The sequence below is a fragment of the Leucoraja erinacea genome, chromosome 22, assembly GCF_028641065.1.
Source record: "Leucoraja erinacea ecotype New England chromosome 22, Leri_hhj_1, whole genome shotgun sequence".
Taxonomy (NCBI): domain Eukaryota; kingdom Metazoa; phylum Chordata; class Chondrichthyes; order Rajiformes; family Rajidae; genus Leucoraja; species Leucoraja erinaceus.
In genome coordinates, this window is record NC_073398.1 from 4,435,423 (window position 1) to 4,456,093 (window position 20,671).

Below are 20,671 nucleotides of genomic sequence, written 5' to 3' on the forward strand. Positions count from 1 at the left end.
TCCCCCAGGCAATATTTACGACCAACTTTACCTAGAGGGGAAGAAGGGCAAGTTTTAAATTCCAATTCATTAACCCCTGTCCTGATTAACAAAATGTTTTCCATTTGCATCAGAATTCAGATTGTTCTTTAAATCACCAAAATACAAATGTTCTACCTCAACCGAGCAAACCGTTTAGTTTAGTTGTGAGATACAACACGGAAGCAGGCCCTTCGGCCCAACCACCAATCCCCACACTCTGGAACACACAAGGGACAATTTATAATTTTTACACAAGTCAAATTAGCCTCCAAACCTTTATGCCATTGGAGTGTGGGAGGAAACCGGAACACCCGGAGAAAGCCCACGGGATCACAGGGAGAGCGTACAAACTCCATACAGACAGCACCGATAGTCTGGATCGAACCGCTCAGCCACTGTGCAGCTAGCTCAACTGAACATTTATTTGGCTCTTCTGCAGGAGGCCCTGCCTAAACTTAAAGTTTTGGCAACTTAAAGTGCTATCATGTTTGAGGTAATCACATTGAAGTTTATGGGATTGTTGTGCGCTTTCACCCACCACGGCCACACAAACCACCAAGCACCCATCTATGCTAATCTCTTTTCAGTCGATTCTTCCATCACCGCCCTCTCCCCAATGATCCTACCACCCACTTCACATGAGGGGCAATTTACGGGCCATTTTAACTTACAAGTATGCACTTATTTGGAATAGTGGAGGAAACTGGAGCACCTGGAGGAAACCCACTCAGCTGTAAGGAGCATGTACACAAACTGCACAGACAGCACCAGAGGTCAGGGTTAAACCCGGGTCTCTGGAGCCATGAGGTAGTGGGTACTAATCACTGCAAAGGTAGAAGATTTAATAGACAATAGGGGCAGGAGTAGGCCATTCGGCCCTTCGAGCCAGCACCGCCATTCAATATGATCATGGCTGATCATCCCCAATCAGTACCCTGTTCCTGCCTTCTCCCCATATCCCCTGACTCCGCTATCTTTAAGAGCCCTATCTAGCTCTCTCTTGAAAGCATCCAGAGAACCGGCCTCCACCGCCCTCTGAGGCAGAGAATTCCACACTCACCACTCTCTGTGGGGAAAAAAAGTGTTTCCTCGTCTCCGTTCTAAATGGCTTACTCCTTATTCTTAAACTGTGGCCCCTGGTTCTGGACTCCCCCAACATCGGGAACATGTTTCCTGCCTCTGCCTCCTTCCTTAACAATCTTATATGTTTCAGAGGATGTTTCAGAGGGTTTACGAGGATGTTGCCAGGACTCGAGGGCCTGAGCTATAGGGGGAGGCTGAGCAGGCTAGGACTATTTCTTGGATCGCAGGAGGATGACAGGTGATCTTATAGAGGTGTACAAAACCATACGAGGAATACATTGGGTGAATGCACAGAGTCTCCTTCCCAGATTAGGGATTCGAGAACCAGAGGACATTGGTCTAAGATGAGGGAGGAAAGATTTAATAGGAACGTTTTTCACGCAAAGGGGGGTGGGTGTATAGATCGAGTTGCTGGAGGAGGTAGTTGAGGCCGGTATTATCGCAACATTTAAGAAACATTTAGACGGGTACATGGACATGACGGGTTTAGAGGGAACTGGGCCAAAGGCTGGAAGGTGGGTCATGTCGGTCATGTGGGCACGTTGTTTCCACCCGTAAGACTCGATGACCTTCCATGACTACTGATTTCTGCTTTGGGCTTGCTTCAGGTGAAAGAGAGTGCAGCTGCCCTGACTGAAGTCCAACATCAGCTGGACAAAGTAAAGCAACAGCACCAGGAGATGCAGACTGGCCAGCAGAACACCACTTCCCAGCTGCGGGAAACACAGGTACGTACTTGTGCGCTCACTTCACAGGGTCGACACCAAGGGATGGGAGGGTATGTGTGTGTGTGTGTGTGTGTGATGGTTTGCCATGTGAACGGGCAAACAAAGCCAGCAGCCACTGCCCACCCCAGGCTGACCTTGAGCGTCACTTTGAACTACTCAATCTTGTGGGAAAAGTGCTCACAGACGCTATGACTCTAATCTTAACTTTCGTATTCCCGAAATAACAACTTCAATTCAAAAGTACGTCACTGGGCTTAAAAGTGCCTTGGGTTGTAAAGAGGATTTGATAAGTTATGTAAAGGGCCTGTCACACGAGCATGCGACCTACATGCGGCAAGCGCGACCTGAAGGGCCGCTCCCACCTGCATGCGGCAAGCGCGACCTAACGTGGTCGCTTGAGCCATACGGCATGCGGCAAGCGCGACCAAACCAGAAGCGGGAACCGCACGGAGGTCGAGTGAGTGACATGGCGTTGAGGTAGCTGCGGGCCGGCAGGCCGTTGCCGCGCGGAATTTTTAAACGCGGTCAGTTTTTTGGAGCCCCGCACGATGTCGGGACCAGCTCCGCACAACTCCATATGGCTCTGGCGATCGAAGGGCGACTGGCTCAGCGAGGCCATAGGGCTCAAGCGACCATGTTAGAGCAGGCGCATGCTTGTGGGACCGGTCCTTTAGGTCGCGCTTGCCGCATGCAGGTCGCATGCTCGTGGTACAGACCCTTAAGTATTTCTATCCAAGCCTTCTTACAAGCTTTGCCCGGTGACCTGTAGATATTTAGTCAGGTGTCCATTGTTAATATGTTAATACACAAAGTATCAAATCATATAAAAGCCAATGTGGTTGGGAAGTATGGAATTTTTAGTAAATTTGAGATATCCATCTGATTCGTTTTTGAAATGAGTGTCGCAGTCATACAGCCCTACAGCATGGAAACAGGCCCTTCAGCCCAACTTGACCACGCCGACCAACATGCTGCATCTAAACTAGTCCCACCTGCCCGCGTTTGCTCCATATCCCTACAAGCCTATCCTTGTCTGTGTACTTGAGTAAGAAAGAACTGCAGATGCTGGTTTAAATCGGAGGTAGACACAGCATGCTGGAGTAACTCAGCAGGACAGGCAGCATCTCTGGAGAGAAGGAATGAGTGACGTTTCGGGTCGAGACCCTTCTTCAGTCTGCAGAAGTCCCGCTGAGTTACTCCAGCATTTTGTGTCTACTATTCTCAAACGCTGAGATAGCCCCTGCAAAACACAATTCGTGCCATGGCAAGGTATCCAGTGTCTGCTTTAAACACTAGAATTAGATAGAATTAAATCTTCTTCACCTTTGACTTTTTTTCATCTCTAGCCTTTTACTTTCCTCCACTTCCCCTCCTCCCCCGCTTCCCACATTTCCCTGGCCCCTTCTACCTATATCTCTCCTTCTGGCTTCACATTTCGTTCCTTATCTTCTCTCCTTGTCTTACACCCTTTTGTCTTCTTTTCATCCCTCGCCTTTGTCCTTCTCCCTGTCCCCTTCCATCCATCTCCCTCCCTCCATCTGCCTTCACATTTCACTCGTCTTCTCTCTTTATCATGTTATGTGATAGGAGCAGAATTAGGCCATTCGGCCCATCGTGTATGGCATTCAATCATGGTTGATCCATCTCTCCCTCCCAACCCCATTCTCCTGCCTTCTCCCCGTAACCCCTGACACCCGCACTAATCAGGAACTTGTCTCCTTTTCATCTCTGGCCTTTGTCCACCCCAGTGCCAGTCAAACCTGCCTCACCTGTATCCATCTATCATTTGTGTGGGAAGGAACTGCAGATGCTGGTTTAAACAGAAGATAGACACAAAAAGCTGGTGTAACAGCAGGACAGGCAGCATCTCAGGAGAGAAGGAAAACGCCACCTATTCCTTCTCTCCAGAGATGCTGCCTGACCCGTTGAGTTACTCCAGCTTTACATTTTTGTGTCCATCTATCACTTGCCCGGCTCTTTCTTGCCCCCTTCTCTTTTCCACCTTCCTTTCCAGCCCCCCCCCCACACTCTCGTCAACTGCAATCAGTCTGTAGAAGGATCCTGCCCCGAAACATTGTCTATACATGTCCTCCGGAGATGCTGCCTGACGTGCTGAGTTACTCCAGGGCATTGTGTTTTTTTGTAAATGAACCAGCACCTCCAGTCCCTTGTGTCTCCTTTACTGCAGAATGATCTGGAGCAAGTGCTTCGGCAGATCGGGGATAAAGATCAGAAGATCCAGAATCTGGAGGCTCTGCTGCAGAAGAGCAAGGATAGTATTGTCCACCTGGAAACCGAGCGGGAGGACCTGTTCGTCAAAATCCAAGATGGCAAGGGTGATATGGCTGTCCTGAACCAACTCCAGGAGAAGAACCATGCTTTGCAAGATCAGGTACACAAGTTAGCTGTTTGTACATGTGTATACCTGTATTTCCAGGATAGACCATAGGTAGAGTTTCCGGGTGGAGTTGCTGCCTTACAGCGGCAGAGACCCGGGTTCGATCCTGACTACGGGTTTGTCGCTGCCTGTACGGAGTTCGTACGTTCTCCCTGTCACTGCGTGGGTTTTCACCGGGGGCTCCGGTTTCCTCCCGCACTCCAGAAATGTACAGGTTATTAGGTTAATTGGCTTTGGTGAAATTTTAAATTATCCCTAGTGTGTAGGAAAGTGCTCGTGTACAGTGTGATGATTGGTCCACGCAGACCCGGTGGGCCGAAGGGCCTGTATCTTTAAAGTCTAATGAAGGCATTACTCTCGGGTCATGCTCTGTAGCCTGAAGGTTGAAATGTAACTCCATACATCGGAATTTAATTATGTCCTCCTTTACCTTCAGTTTTCGCTGTTTGTCCTTCAGCTGAGATATCCAGCACGATACCTACTATCATTGAAAGTTTCACTTTGATTACAAGTACCTACAGTTTTCATGAAAAGTCATTAATAACAAGGCTGTTTTTGCTTCTGCATCAGCCATACTAGTTTAGTATATTGGTTTAGAGACACAGTACGGAAACAGGCTCTTCAGCCCACCGGGTCGGCACCAACCAGCGATCCCCGTACATTAACACTATCCTACACCCACTAGGGACAATTTAAAAAAAAAATAAAAAATTTACCAAGCCAATTAACCTACAAACCTGTACGTCTTTGAAATGTGGGAGGAAACCGAAGATCTCGGGGAAAACCCACGCAGGGGGGAAAACGTACAAATTCCGTACAGACAGCACCCGTAATCAGGATCGAACCCGGGTTTCCGGCGCTGCATTTGCTGTAAGGCAGCAACTCTACCGCTGCGCCACCGTGTCTGCCCGTAAAAGGATGTATGCCGTAGCGATTTAATTTACAAAACAAACTTTTATTCCCATGCTGCTATTGATTTTTGGTTTTTAGTATTAGAGATGTAGCATGGAAACAGGACATTTGGCCCACCGAGTACATGCTGCCCACTGATCACTCATTCACGCTTACTCCCTGCACACAAGGGACAATTTTAAAGATGCCTAACCTACAAACCCACACGTCTTTGGGTGCGTGGGAGGAAACTGGAGCACCCACCCGGGGAGAACGTACAAAGTTCAAACAGCCAGCACCTGAGGTCAGGATCGAACTCTGGTCTCTAGCACTGTGAGGCAGCAGCTTTATCACTGTGCCGCCCTGTTATGCAATCACCAAAAGCTCTCATTAACATGGGCAGCGGTAACAGCTCTGCTTCAACACTCCACTTCTCCTTAACAGCAGCTTCTCAACAGGCAAAGGCTGAGAATTAACATTAACGACAATTAAAATACTAAAATACGATGAAATACTAAGTTTTTTTTTTACAAAGATAAATGTATTCAATTATTAACAATAATAATATTTAGAAAACAAACAGTATGAACACACCCATCACCCAACACCAAAAATAGCAAGTATTCTTCATACTAAATAAGAAATAACTATATTGCAATCCAGATCCCGGATACAGTTAATCCCCCCGCAGTGCCCAGCGGTCCTGGAAATCCTCCAGGGTGCCCGTGTTCCTTTTCGAAGGGCACCCGGGCACGGAGGTGATCACGGAAAAGGGGCAGGCAGTTGGCATGGGCAGAGCCCTCTTGTGCCTAGTGCCGTGACCCACAAATGGGCAGCTTGGCCAGGCCCAGGAGCAATGCCAACTGTGGCAAGGCGTGAAGGCGTTAGTCCTGTGTGGTGACTGTCCTTTGTGTTGAATTATTAGGTTGCCCAGTTAACAGAGAAGCTGAAAAATCAAACGGAGAGCCATAACCAAGCACAGGAGAACTTGCACAAGCAAATGCAAGAGCAGAAATCCCACCTGCACGTTGCTGAGGACCGGGCGCGCTCGCTCGAAACCACCATCGGTGAACTTACCACTCAGCTCAGTGACACCAAGGAGAAGATGATCCAACTTGACCTGCAGGTACTGAGTCGTTTCGCTTGTGTGTTGGCTATACTCTGGCTCATACAATGAATCAATAAAACAGCTCGCCCATCAGTGGTGGTGAGCCTATCGAACAAGTCGACTTATTGAAGGCCTCAAGATTGCGGAAACACTTTTCTCTCAGAGTGTTTCCCAGTGTGCACAATGTGCAATGGGCGGTGGAGGCCGGTTCTCTGGATGCTTTCAAGAGAGAGCTAGATAGGGCTCTTAAAAATAGTGGAGCCAGAGATATGGGGAGAAGGCAGGAACGGGGTACTGTTTGGGGATGATCAGCCATGATCACATTGAATGGCGGTGCTGGCTCGAAGGGCCGAATGGCCTACTCCTGCACCTATTGTCTGTTAAGGCCTTCAACTCACCACTGATCTACGAGCTGTTTTATTTTGTGTCTGTGCTTCTTTGGGGTACGGTTATAGCACAAAACTCCCATCTACATCGCTGAATCGAGGAGTAATTGAAGGGTCAACTACATTTAAGCGTGTATTCATATGGGCCAGATTAGGTAAGGATGATAGGCTTCCTTCATTTAAGGATGTCGTTTTTATGATCCAGTAATTTAGATATGGTCGATAAAACGTTTTAATCCTAGATTATTTAATTCCTTGAATTAAATTTCCCAGCTGCCATGGCAGTGTTCGACCAAAACTTTAGAACTGCCCTCTGCCCTAGAAATATAATTTCCCCAGCCAGCAACAGGTTCCGTGAATCCATCACGCACAGTTCCATCAACCAGTCACCAAGGTTTCCTTAATCCTCTCTACCTCCTTTCAGGTTATATTTGAGAAGTACCTCTTCAATCAAGACTATTCAGATAATTAGCAACCTGCATCACTTATGCTCCATTAAAGTTGCCGTTGTTTAAATAGGGAAAGACATTTCCAGCCAGTAACTACCTTGAAGGCACAGATTTAAGTTTAGATCCAGGCATGTAGGGATTTTAGATGCTGCGATCAGGAATGTATTGCCTGAATGGGGTGGGAGAAACAAATTAACTGATAACTTTCTGAAATAATTTGGATAGACAGTAACCAAAAGACCATCATGCCCCATTTACACTTGTCCCACCTGCCTACGTTTGGTCCATATCCCTCTGAACCTGTCCTATCCGTGTACCTATCTAAATGCTTCTTAAACAATGCTATAATACCTGCCTCAACTACCTCCTCCAGCAGCTCGTTCCATACACCCATCACCCTTTGAAAAAAGAGTTACCCCTCAGGTTTCTATTAAATGTGCAGGGATCACTGGTCGGCATGGACCCGGTGGGCTGAAGGGCCTGTTTCCGTGCAGTATCTCTAAACTAAACTAAACTAAATTCATTATCCTCTGGTTCTCAATTCCCCTACTCTGGGCAAGAGACTCTCTGCGTCTACCTGATCTATTCCTCTCATGATTTTGTGCGCCTCTATAAGATCACCCCTCATCCTCCTCCGCTCCAAGGAATAAAGTCCTAACCTGCTCAACCTCTCCTTGTAGCTCAGGCCATAGAGTCCTGGCAACATTCTCATAAACCTCCTCTGCACCCTTTCCAGCTTGACAACATCTTTCCTATAACATGATGACAAAAACTAAACACAATACTTTAAATGTGGCCTCACCAAAAGCTGCATGACCTCCCACCCACTGTATTCAATGCTCTGACTGCTGAAGGCCAACTTGCCTAAGGCCTTTTTGACCACTCAATATATCTCTGTGACGCCACTTTCAAGGAACCATGTCCCTGCACTCCTAGATCCCTCTGCTCTACAACACTCCCCAGACTCGTACCATCCACTGTGTAGGCCCTGCCCATGTTAGACTTTCCAAAATGCAACACCTCACATTTCTCTGTATTAAATTCCAACCATTTCTCAGCTTGCCTGCCTCAGCAATCAAGATATTGCTGCAATTTATGACAGCTATCTTCACTCTCTATAATACCACACATTTTTGTACCATCTGCAAACTTGCTAATCATGCCATGTACGTTCTCATCCAAATCATTGATAGAGATGACAAACAGCAATGGGCCCAACATCGAACCCTGGGGCACATCACTAGTCACAGTCCAAGAAGCAACCTTCCACTATCACCCTCTGCTTCCTTCCATGAAACCAATGTTGAGCTTACTGGAGATTGACACAAAATGCTGCAGCAACTCAGTGGAACAGGCAGCATTTCTGTATGGGTGACGATTCAGTCTTGACCCGAAACGTCACCCATTCCATCTATCCAGAGATTCTGCCTGTTCCGCCGAGTTACACCAGCATCAGTGTAAACCAGCATCTGCAGTTCCTTCCTACACATTTGAGCTTACTGGAATCAAAACGTAATTCAGAACCTAATTTAAAGCAGCTTCTCATTCAACAATGTGTTTGTCCAAATTTATTATAACTCATGATATAAACTTGTATGGCTATATTTAAAAGTTCTTCACTAGAGTCTCTGTGGGTATCAGAGTATAATGTATGGCCTGTCATGGACAGATTCCATTCAAAACACAAATGTTTATATTTATACTGGGGATTGTACATAGATTTAATATTTTAAACAGTCATACTCTTGAGTATAATTGTGATGTCAATTTATTAAAAGCACGGTTTAATAATTCATGACAGTGATGCCAGAACAGCTTTTGGGTTTCAGTAGTACTGATTAATTTTTAAAACCAGTTTTGCATGTACATCTTGGTTACCTAAAGTGATGTGTTTAATAGTCATTGATGAGAAACTAGTCAGGTTTATGCAATGGGACATCTGAACCCCCCTCCCCAGGTAAGTACAGGGAAATGTAGCAAAAGTAGACTGGTACTTCGAAGACCTTGCACCAGCACGCCTTAATGTGATCAATTATGTGGTGAATGTCTAACAACTTGTTTCTCCCACAAGTGGCTTGCTGTGTCAATATAATTGTGAAAGACCGTGGCCAAATTATAGTCAGGGAGCCGAACAGCCTGAAAGGTGAATGGTGGAAATTTACAGATTTACTCCTCCTTTAACCTTGCTAATTGTTGTTGATTTGGAGAAAGCAAATTCATTGCTTCAACGTCTTTTTGAACTAATGGGCCTGTCCCACTTAGGCGATTTTTTTGAGCGACTACAGGTGACTGCCGCAAATTTTCAACATGCTGAAAAATGTTCGGCGACAGTGCCGACATTTTTTACGGTCGTAGGTTGTCGGCAGCTGTCGTAGGTGAATTCCATTAAAACTAGTCCCTGGCAGTCACCTAAAGAATCGCTTAAAGACATGTCCCACTTTCACAACCTATATCATGAAATCATGAATCAAGTGGTCGTGAAAGTGGGACAGGCCCTTAAGTGAGACAGGCCCTTAAGACTGCAATAGAATTAACATGTGTTTTACCACAGTGCAACCTGAAGGTGTGGGTGCTGAACTGAAAATTTGAAGACAATAGATTTTAGCTGCAGTCGAGTAAATGAGAGATGTAGGTCAACGTGGTTGTGACTAATGCCTGTTTCTTTTTTTTCTGAGAGCCCTCCTCCGCGGTTAACTGAGCCAATCTGGGCACTGACCGGCGCTTATTTTCTTAAATGCTTCAGGTGAAAGGGAAAACGGAGCTACTGCTGTCTGCAGAAGCGTCCAAAACCACACAGCGAGCTGACTTGGAAAACCACTTGGAAACCGCCAAGCACGCCCTGCAGGATAAAGAGCAGGTACCCATCTTGCTCTTCCCTAGCCCCGTGTTCTGTTGTTTGTTTTCCCACTCTGCATCCTCATTACCCCCATTCTAATGAATGCAACCTGGGCCTGTAGTATCACCATGGACGCAGAAGAGTGTTACGACAAGATAATGAATGGGTTCATGATAGTTCCTTATGTTGAAAGTTGTGTACGCACGCATGCAATGCAACATATATACACAAAATCTGCACGATGAATACGTTGCAAATGAATTAATGATATTCTTTGCTTCAATACTAAATGTGGAGTGAGTGGTGTTAACACTAGCAATGTTGTAGAACCATAAAACACGTGAGCCCTTTAGCCCACCTCATCCATGCCGATCTTTTTGCCCTTCTTCACTAATCCCATTTGCCTGCATTTAGACCATTTCCTTCTATTCATTACCTATTCAGACCAGAGATATATGGTGTAAACCTGCCCTTCAGCCCACCGAGCGAGTCCGCGCCGACCAACGATCACCTCGTACAGTAACGATCCTACACACTAGGGACAATTTACAATTTTACCAAAGCCAATGGACCAACAAACCTGTACATCTTTGGAGTGTAGGAGAAAACCGGAGAAACCCACGCGGTCACAGGGAGAACGTACAGACAGCACCCGTAGTCGGGATGTGGCACCCTAAGGCAGTAGATCTATTGCTGCACCACTGTTCCATCCTGAAGACTTTTAACTACTGAAGACTCCAAAGTACCAGCTACTATTTTCATTAATGCTTGAAAATGATTTATGTGGAGATTTCGTAATACGGAGGGAAGATTTGCTTTTAGATGGGGGGGGGGGGGGAATAGAGAAAAGCAGAAAATGGTCCAGAATGTTTAGGTTCTTTTACTGTCACGTGTACCGAGGTACATTGACAAACTTTGTTGCGTGCTAACCAGTCAAAGTAAAGACTATACATAATACCAGTATAGTCATCCACAATGTACTGATAATAGGGGGCAACATTTAATGCAAGGTAAAGCCCGATAACGTCCGATTAAAGATAGTTCGTCAAGTCAAGAGAGTTTATTGTCATGTGTCCCAGATAGGACAATGAAATTCTTACTTTGCTTCAGCACACAGAACATAGTAGGCATAAATAAATACAGATCTCCAATGAGACCTGGTGATTCTGTGATCTTGAATCACACCCTTGAATCTTGTGATTCTGTTTCCCCTTAAGTGTTTTACAGGCAAGTGATCCAAAACAAACTGACAACAAAAATGTGGCTGTTAGTCGATGTCTCGAGGTGTTGGTGTCTGAAGTGCTGGCATTAGCTGTCCACATTCCTAAGTTCCAGCTGAGTGATTTTTTTACAATCAGTTAGCCATGTTCGCATGACGATGCAGATGGGAGAGTGCGTTCTGTAATGGATGCCAGATTCAGTGGATTTTTATCACAGTACAACAGCTTATTGATTTTTATAAATGTCCTGATATTCACAAATTATATGAGTGATGTTGGAACATTCAATCTCTGGATTAGCCGCCCATCCGAGCTGACCTCTTGACTGCATAACATTAGGTTTGCCTGGGTCCAGTTCGTACAATGTCTGTGCCTGCCCTTGCCTCTGCTTATTGCAGACAAAACCCTTTGTGTTTTGTTCACTGGCCATTCGAATGCTCCCCTGGCAGTCCTCCCAATCGATATCATCCATAAAATGGACTAACATAAAATCGGGCGGCACGGTGGCACAGCGGTAGAGTTGCTGTCTTACTCCGCCAGACACTGGGTTCGATCCTGACTATGTGCGCTGTCGGTACGGAGTTTGTACCTTCCCCCTGTGACTGTGTGAGTTTTCTCCAGGTGCTCTGGTTCCATCCCACACTCCAAAGACGTGAAGGTTTGTAGGTTCATCGGCTTCTGTGAATTGTCTCGGTGTGTAAAATAGAACAAGTGAACGAGTGATTGCTGGTCGGCACAGACTTGGCGGACCAAGCTGAATCTTTAAACCAAACACAACTCAACTAAACCCCATTTTATAACTTCACATCCATTTATCTTCATTGTCCCTTGATCTCAATTAAAAAAATTATGATGCAAAACTAAGATTCTTCTTGCCCCCACCCTGCTTAAGGGAGCCCCAACTTGCATCTCTCCATGTCCCGCACCTCAGGTCTCATCCCACCTCCACCCAGACAGAACAGTGATAGTCACCTTTATATCTCCATATACTAATTCAGTGTACTACCACTATACATTAGTGCTGTATCTGAGATGCTTATCTAAGATGTGCCTAAGTGCTTGTGTATCGTACTGAACTGTACACAACGATGAATGTTACTGTATCTTGATACGTGGCAAATCTAGTATCATTGAATCATTATCCTATCATTTCCCCCCACCAGCCTCTGCATCCAGCTGTTTAGAATTCTTTTGTTCCAGATGCCAGCATCTGCAGTCTCTTGTGTCTCAATTTATAACTGCGATTTTTGTTTTCAAATCCCTCCCCGTTGCCTCGACCTTCCCTAATCCCAAACTATCAGCTCTCTGCACCGCCAATTCTGACCTTCGCTCATCTCCAATTTTGGGAGTGCGCCATTACCTTTGACGATGGTTCTCCTGGAATTACTTTCCCAAAATTTCCTTGCCACCTCTCCTTCTTCCATACCCATCTGAAGAGTCTGAAGAAGGGGCTCAACCCGAAACATCGCCCATTCCTTCCATCCAGAGATGCTGCCTGTCCCCCTGAGTTCTTACAGCTCTTTGTGGCGGTCTTCAAGGCCTAGGTCGTTGGTTCTTGTATGGTCATTGTAGGGCTAAGCTTGCTGATACCTTGATGTTTTACTTACACCGCGGAAACAGACCTTTCAGCCAACCAAGTCCGCGCCGCCCAATGATCCCTGCACATTAACACGATCCTACACACACAGGGTACAATTTTACATTCATAACATGCCAATTAACCTGAAAACCTGTGGATCTTTGGAATGTGGGAGGAAACCGAAGATCTCAGAGAAAACCCATGCAGGTCACAGGGAGAACGTACAAACTCCGTACAGACAGCACCCATAGTCAGGATCGAACCCCGGTGCCTGACGTTGTAAGGCGGCAACTCTACCACTGCGCCACCGTGCCGTTCAAGTTGAAGAGAATCAAAGTTGCTGTTGTCCATCAGCTTATGGGCCTGCTTTATTCCTCCAGGAGCTGACCAAGGCCAAGGCTCTGTTGGATGAAGTTGTATCAAAACTTCATGAGAAATCGGAGCACTGCAGTCAACTGGACACCAACCTGAGAGAATTCAAGGAAAAGCAGCTCCAATCTGAGCAGAGAATGGAAGAGCTGGAATCTCAGATTAAGGTTGGTGGTGAACAAACAACGACCGTTGAAATGTACTCTGAATGTCAGTCAGCATGAGTGATGAGCAGCCACGTGTAATGTGTCTTTAATAACCAAGTGTGAGAAAGGAGATTTGGGATTTCAATTCTAATTATTTTAAGTGAATAGCGACTTCCACCGACAGTAACCCCCAGGGTTTTTCTCAGCTGGGTATGTTGTTGTACAATGTAGCACAGGGACAATGCTAATTGCCTGTAGCAGCGTCACAGGCACTTAGACTCAGACCACACATAAACCCATAAATTATACATGAATTACACATATTGTACAAGACAGTGAGAAGAAAAAGACTAAGAAACAATAACGCCTATTTCCTTCGCTCCATAGATGCTGCCGCACCCACTGAGTTTCTCCAGCATTTTTGTCTACCTTCGATTTTCCAGCATCTGCAGTTCCTTCTTGAACAATAACCCACATATGTGGTGCACGATGTGATCTGTTGCTGAGTTGCGATCGGGGTTGTGTAGATAGACACAAAAAGCTGGAGTGACTCAGACAGCATCTCTGGAGAAAAGGAATAGGTGACTTTGCAAGTCTCGACCCGAAACGTCACCTATTCCTTCTCTCCAGAGATGCTGTCTGACCTGCTGAGTTACTCCAGTTTTTTGTGACTATCTTCAGTTCCTTTGTGTAGGAAAGAACTGCAGATGCTGGTTTAAATCGAAGGTAGACACAAAATGCAGGGAGTAACTCAGCGGGACAGGCAACATCTCTGGGGAGAAGGAATGGGTGAGGTTTCGGGTCGAGACCCTTCAGACTGATCTGCAGTTCAGTTTATGGTTGTGTGGGTCGGCTCCAGGAGCAGGCGGTTGGTTGTCGGAGGGGCTGGTGGGCACACGGAGCTGTAATGTGGTTTCTCTTGTAGAAGTTGGAGTGTGACGTTGCGAAGAGTGAGGAGCGAGCCCAAGTGGACCAGAAGCAGCTCCACAAACAGCAGAAGGCCCAGGACAGCCAGATCAAAGAACTCAACCTGCAGCTCGAGGCAGAGCGGAAAGTGTAAGCATTGAAATGACTCATCCTCAGCGGTCTCTCGACAGTGAATGTCACGGCACAATAGGAAGCTATTAGTCTTGTTGTGTCGACACCAGCTCTATGAAACCTGTCTCCTTCATCATTTTCCCTGTAAGTCCTTTGAATTATGTATTCAATTCCGTTTGAAAGTCACTGAAAATCTGCTTCTATCAGGTAATGTATTCCGGACCATAGTTGCTGTGTTTTAAAAAATATATATATATTTCATGATTGTCGACGATTCTCAACATGAATCATTTTGAGCATCCTATCAAAAACTAATTAGAGTCACGGACATACAACTCGTTCCATACACCCACCATCCTCTATGTGGAAAACATTGTTCCTCAGGCTCCTTTAGCATTTTTACCCTCTCACTTTAAACCTGTCTTCTGGTTCTTGATTCCCCTACTCTGGGTAAAAGACTATCTCCATTCAAATTATCTTTGAATAAGTGAAGGAAGCAACGATGCTGCTCCTCTAATCTGCCCACATAACTAGACTCATCCTCAGTAAATGTCCTCTGTGTGTTCTCCAAGCCGCAAACATCCATCCCATCAATAATTCCATGGTGCTTTATTGTAACATGTGCAAAGTGCAAATGCACAGTGAAATTATTTTCGTGCAAGCAGTCCAGTAGAGTATCACCGATTAGCAGTTGTACGGAAATGGTCCGCTGAGCCCGCATGAAAGAGTCACCATGTTGGCTGCCATTCTCCAAGTCCAGTCCAGCCTCCCGATCCAGGCGAGCCCTAGGCATTTTTGTCTACCTTTGATTTTCCGGCATCTGCCGTTCCTTCTTAAACATGATCGTCCTTCAGGTCAGCCGTCTGCATGAATTTTAAACTGGTTCTCCCTTATTTCCAGTCTCAGTGGCGTAAAGCAGGAACTGGAGGCCAAATCGGATGCCCTGGGCAAGGTTGGGCAGCAGTTACTGGAGTACAAGAGTGAGAAGGAGCGGCTGGCAGTGGACGTGAAGCACCGGTCCGACAGCGAGAGCAGGATGCAGGGGGAGCTGGCGGCACTCAGTCTGCAGAAGCAAGCTTTGTCCCAGGAGCTGGCCGACACCAAGAAGCGTCTCTCCAAGGCCCTGGAGGAGGCGCGAGCAGAACTGGAGAGAGATCGGCATCAGATGAGAACCACTGCTGGCGAGAAGGTTAGTAGAAAGCATTTCATCGGGATGCATCACAGCATGGTTTGGGAACAACTCCATTCGAGAGCGCAAGAAATCACAGAGAATTGTAGACGCAGCCCAGACCAACACACAAACCAATCACCCTTCCATTAACTCCATTTACACCTCACGCTGCCTTGGCAAGGCCAGCAGCATAATCAAGGACCAGTCCCACCCCGGCCACTACCTCTTCTCTGGCTTTGCTGGCTTTACCTTGCACTAAACGTTATTCCCTCATCACGTATCTATACACTGTAAATGGCTCGATTGTAATCATGTATTGTCTTTCCGCTGACTGGTTAGCACGCAACAAATGCTTTTCACTGTAACCTCGGTACACGTGACAATAGACTAAACTGAACTTGCATGTGTGAGTTTCCAGTGGTTGCAGATCGGTCAGCGGCTGAAAAATATCCGTTCTGGGGATTACTGGCAAGGGTGCGCAGCAGAGCGGCAACTCCACACCTCCAGGGACCTGGGTTCAATCCTGACCTCTGCTGCTGTCTCTGTGTGATTTGCACATTCTCCCTGTCACTGCATGTGTTTCCTCCAACATCCCGGGAGGTATCTGACAGCCATAAGTTGCCACGTTGCCCCCCAGTACGGGCGAGTGATCAAGTTGATGGGCATGTACGGCAGGAGGTCGCAAGGTGAACTAGTTGGGAATGGGATTGCTCTATGAACCTGCATAGACATGATGGGCCAAATGACTAAGAATATATCCTTTTATAGACTATTGTGACCCACCCATGTGCTGATGGTAGAATGTCACAGGGTATTTTAGAGGCTATTTGAGCATTTAATTGCTTTGAGTTCATTTTAGTTTAGTCTATTGTCATGTGTACCGAGGTACAGTGAAAAGCTTTTGTTGCGTGCTAACCAGTCAGCAGAAAGACAATGCATGATTGCAATTGAGCCGTTTTAATGTTCAATGTTACTGTGAAGCTGGAGTCATGTGGGGGGCCAACCATACAAAGACTGCAGATTTCCTTGAGCAAAACACAAAGTGCTGGAGTAATTCAGCGGGTCAGGCAGCATCTGTGAAGGGTGTGGATAGGCAACGTTTCGGGTTGGAATCCGGCAAGTTTCCTTTCCTGTTGAACACGGCGGATTTATGGCAACCAATGAATTCTGGTCGGTTCCACTGATATCACTAGTTTTATACTCAGATGTTTCTATATAATATAACCATATAACAATTACAGCACGGAAACAGGCCATCTCGACCCTTCTAGTCCGTGCCGAACACTTATTCTCCCCTAGTCCCATCTACCTGCACTCAAACCATAACCCTCCATTCCTTTCCCGTCCATATACCTATCCAATTTAATATAACCAAAGCAATAAATTCTGATTCCCCACTGTTGTGAAGTTATCTTAATTAGAGTCATAGAGTCTTACAGCATGGAAACAGGCCCAATATGTCCCATTTACACTGGTCCCACCTGCCTGCATTTGGCCCTGATCCATCTAAATCTGTCTTATCCATGTACCTGTCCAATGTTTCTTAAACAGTACCTGCTTCAATTACCTCCTCCAGCAGCTCGTTCCATTCATCCACCACCCTTTGCCTGAAAAAAGTCACTATTAAATCTTTTCCCCCCTCACATTTAACCTATGTCCTCTGGTTCTCGATTCCCCTACTCTGGGCTGGAGACTGTGTGAGTATACCCGATCTATTCCTCATGATCTGGTACAGCTGTATAAGATCACCCCCTCATCCTCCTGTGCTTCAAGGAATTGAATCCTCGCCTGCTCAACCTGTCCCGATACCTCACGCCCTCGAGTCCTGGCAACATCCTCGTAAATCTTTTCTTTACCCTTTCCAGCTTGACAATATCTTATCTATAACATGGTGCCCAAAATTGAGCACAATACTCTAAATGCGGCCTCGCCAACATCTTATACATCTTATACAACTGCAACGTGACCTCCCAACTTCTATACTCTGAATTCTGAGTTTCAAGATTATTAGTCGAGACCTGTGGATTTGTAGTCACAGTCACCAGGCTTTAAGCAGAGGTTCAAACCTTGCTTTAAAATGTTGGACATTTCGTTTTTCTTCCTTTATTATTTTTATCTGTGTTGTATCCAGGCCAAGTCCCAGTGCATGTTTGCAGCTGATATTACCGAGGCTTGTTTATCATGGGAGGTGGTGCAGTGGATCTTGCTGCCTCGGGCAGGGTGTTTATCTTCAGAACCCCTTACTCCACAGGCAGCTGCGGTTCAGGCTCCCCTGGTGAATGCAGAAGCCCTACTGAACTGGGCTTTGTTTGGCAAAGTAAGGGAGAGGGAAGTTGTAACTAGCAACTGTGAGCAGGGGATCCACCCAGTTTCACACCGCACTTCACGTCAGGAGCCATTAAATATAAGTGAAGCCATTTCCTTCGTCTGTTCAGGGTGAGTGAGTCTGTTTCCGTCTCTTCGGGGTGAGTGAGGCTGTTTCCAGCGACTGTGTTCAGCATGAGTGAGGCTGTTTGTATCGACTGTGTACAGGGTGAGCGAGGCTGTTTCTAGCGACTGTTCTGGGTGTTTCAGGCTGTTTCCATTAATTGTTCATTATGAATTGTTCGTTCAGAGAGAGAGACAGAGAGACAATATCTCACCACATTCGGACTTGGTACTTTCTGTTTCTCCGGGCCTTGTCCACACTCCAGGGACAATTTACAGCAGCCCAATTTACCCGCACTTCTTTGGGATGCAGGAAGGAAACAGAGGATGAGGGGGAACCTTATTGAGAATTACTGAATAGTGAAAGGCCTGAATGGAGTGGATGGGGAGAGGATGTTTCCACTAGTGGGAGAGTCTCGGACCAGAGGTCATAGCCTCAGAATTAAAGGGGCGTTAGTTCTTCCTTTAGGAAGGGAACGAGGAGGAATTTCTTTAGTCAGAGGGTGATGAATCTGTGGAATTCATTGCCACAGGCGGCTGTGGAGGCCGTCAATAGATATTTTTACAGCAGAGATGGATTATTGATTAGTACGGGTGTTGGGTTATGGGGTTGAAGGCAGCAGAATGGGGTTCAGAGGGAACGATAGATCAACCATGATTGAATGGCGGAGTAGATGATGGGCCAAATGGCCTAATTCTGCTCCTATCACTGATTAAATGAAACCCACACGGTCACAGAGAGAACCTGTGAACTCCGCAGAGACAGCACTGATGCTATAACTGGGTCTCCAGCGCTGTGGGGCAGTGGCTCTTTTGTTTGTGCCACTGTTTTTGATATTCCTTTCCGGTGTACCTTTACCGTCCCCTTTAACAGCTCAATGTCCCTTGAGTTTGCGGAGGGAGATTCTCCCTCACCGCTGGCCGTGTTTCCAGGCAGCCTGAACCCCCGTTTGGAAAATATTTCTCCCCATTGCTGTCCGTTTAGGAAAGATTGCACGAGCAAGTCAAACAGGAGCTGCAGAGGAATCTTGAGAATGCAACCAATGAGGTGAACGAGCTGAAGACCTTGGTGCAGCAACAAGAGGTGAGCAAGACTGCACAACACAGGTGCTGATGGGTCTTTGCCAATCTACCTCCCCAAGAGAGGATGCTATTCCTGACTGCTTTACCTGCGACTACCATCTAACAGGACAGTCCTTCAGTGGCAGAAGTTTGCTGGCTTGGCTAAACAGGGAAACAAAAAAACTACACCAGGTCGGTTCAGTTTAGTTTAGAGATACAGTTCGGAAACAGGCCCTTCTGCCCAGAGTCTACCAGCAATCCCCGCACACTAATACTATCCTACACACAAGAGACAATTTACAATTTTATTGAAGCCAATGAACCTACAAACCTGTACGTGTGGGAGGAAACCGGAACACCCGGAGAAAACCCATGCGGTCACGAGGACAATGTACAAACTCCATACAAACAGCATCCGTACAAGATCGAACCCGAGTGTCTGGCACTGTAAGGCAGCCACTAACGCTGTGCCACCCTATTAGACATGGGAATGGCCAGTTTACCCCTGATCGTCCTATTGCCCCACTGATGCACGGACATTTGTCTGGTATTTGCCGCATGTTTTTCGGGTATAAAAACAGGACTGGTGCCGGTTGATTCTATCCCATGCCAACCATCAAGCAACCGTCTTGCCTTCATTGCTAGAGGCATTGAATGTAAGTCAGGAAGTCATGATACAGCTTTCTGGGACTTTGGTTATGCTGCATTTGGAGTGTGATGCACATGCGCAGTGGGGTGTTTGGTTTAGAGCAGTGGCCATTAAGTGCGGCCTTTTGAATGAATCCAAATTTTGTAGAACAAATCCTTTTATTTTTATTAATATGTTTTTGTTCGTCTTTTATTATTTTCATTTTAATCTTAAATTGAACGTATTTAAAATACCAAAGAGTAAAAGAAGATTCAACAAAATAATCCTCCCCGACTGACGGCCACAATTAAAACATTAGTAAGTCATGAGGGCTGTTTTAACAAAATAATGTACATTTTGAAGTATATTTAATTGAAGTTTATTGGATGTGGCCTTATTAGATTACAGCTAACTTAATGCAGCATTCCAACATGAAAAGGTTCCCCACCCCGGTTTAGAGATATAGCACAAAAACCGGCCCCTCGGCCCACCGAGTCCGCACTGGCTAGCAATCCCCACACACTAATGCCTTCCTACAGTAGGGACAATTATATTTATACCAAGAAAATTAATCTACAAATCTGCATGCCTTTGGAGTGTGGGAGGAAACCGAAGATCTTGGAGAAAACCCAAGCAGGGCACAGGAAGAACATACAAATTCCATACAGACAAGCACCCGCGCAGACAGGATCGCACCCGGGTCTCTGGCGCTGTAAGGCAGCAACTCTACCGCTGCACCACCCATGAGACATTATCCAACACTAGGGACAATTTACAATCTTTACTGAAGCCAATTAACCTACAAACCTGTACGTCTTTGGATTGTGGGAGGGAATCGGAGCATCCGGTGAAAACCCAAGCAGTCACGGGGCGAACGTGCAAACTCCGCACAGACAGCACCCGTAGTTGGGGAAAGGGACAAGATGGCGCCCAAACCTATTTGCGTGCTAGCCACAGAAGCAAATCTACAAACTCATATTACAATTGTTTCATGTTCTTACATTTCTATTTCTACACCATCATTTCTTACTTTAACTATGATACCTTGCACTAAATTATATTCCCTCATCATGTATCTGTACATGGTAAGGGAATATCATGTATCAGTACATGGCTCGATTGTAATCATGT

The 20,671-nt window shown here is 46.1% G+C and overlaps 1 protein-coding gene across 1 annotated transcript in view; it reads left to right on the forward strand.

Moving 5' to 3' along the window:
• eea1 (early endosome antigen 1) overlaps positions 1-20,671 on the forward strand; it is a 98,201-nt gene that overhangs the window by 56,686 nt on the left and 20,844 nt on the right. The window contains exons 14-21 of the mRNA XM_055652804.1: positions 1,713-1,832; positions 4,021-4,224; positions 6,047-6,247; positions 9,808-9,921; positions 13,080-13,235; positions 14,140-14,270; positions 15,153-15,441; positions 18,836-18,934. Coding sequence (XP_055508779.1) covers positions 1,713-1,832; positions 4,021-4,224; positions 6,047-6,247; positions 9,808-9,921; positions 13,080-13,235; positions 14,140-14,270; positions 15,153-15,441; positions 18,836-18,934 — 1,314 coding nt within the window. The remainder of the gene's footprint in view (positions 1-1,712; positions 1,833-4,020; positions 4,225-6,046; positions 6,248-9,807; positions 9,922-13,079; positions 13,236-14,139; positions 14,271-15,152; positions 15,442-18,835; positions 18,935-20,671) is intronic.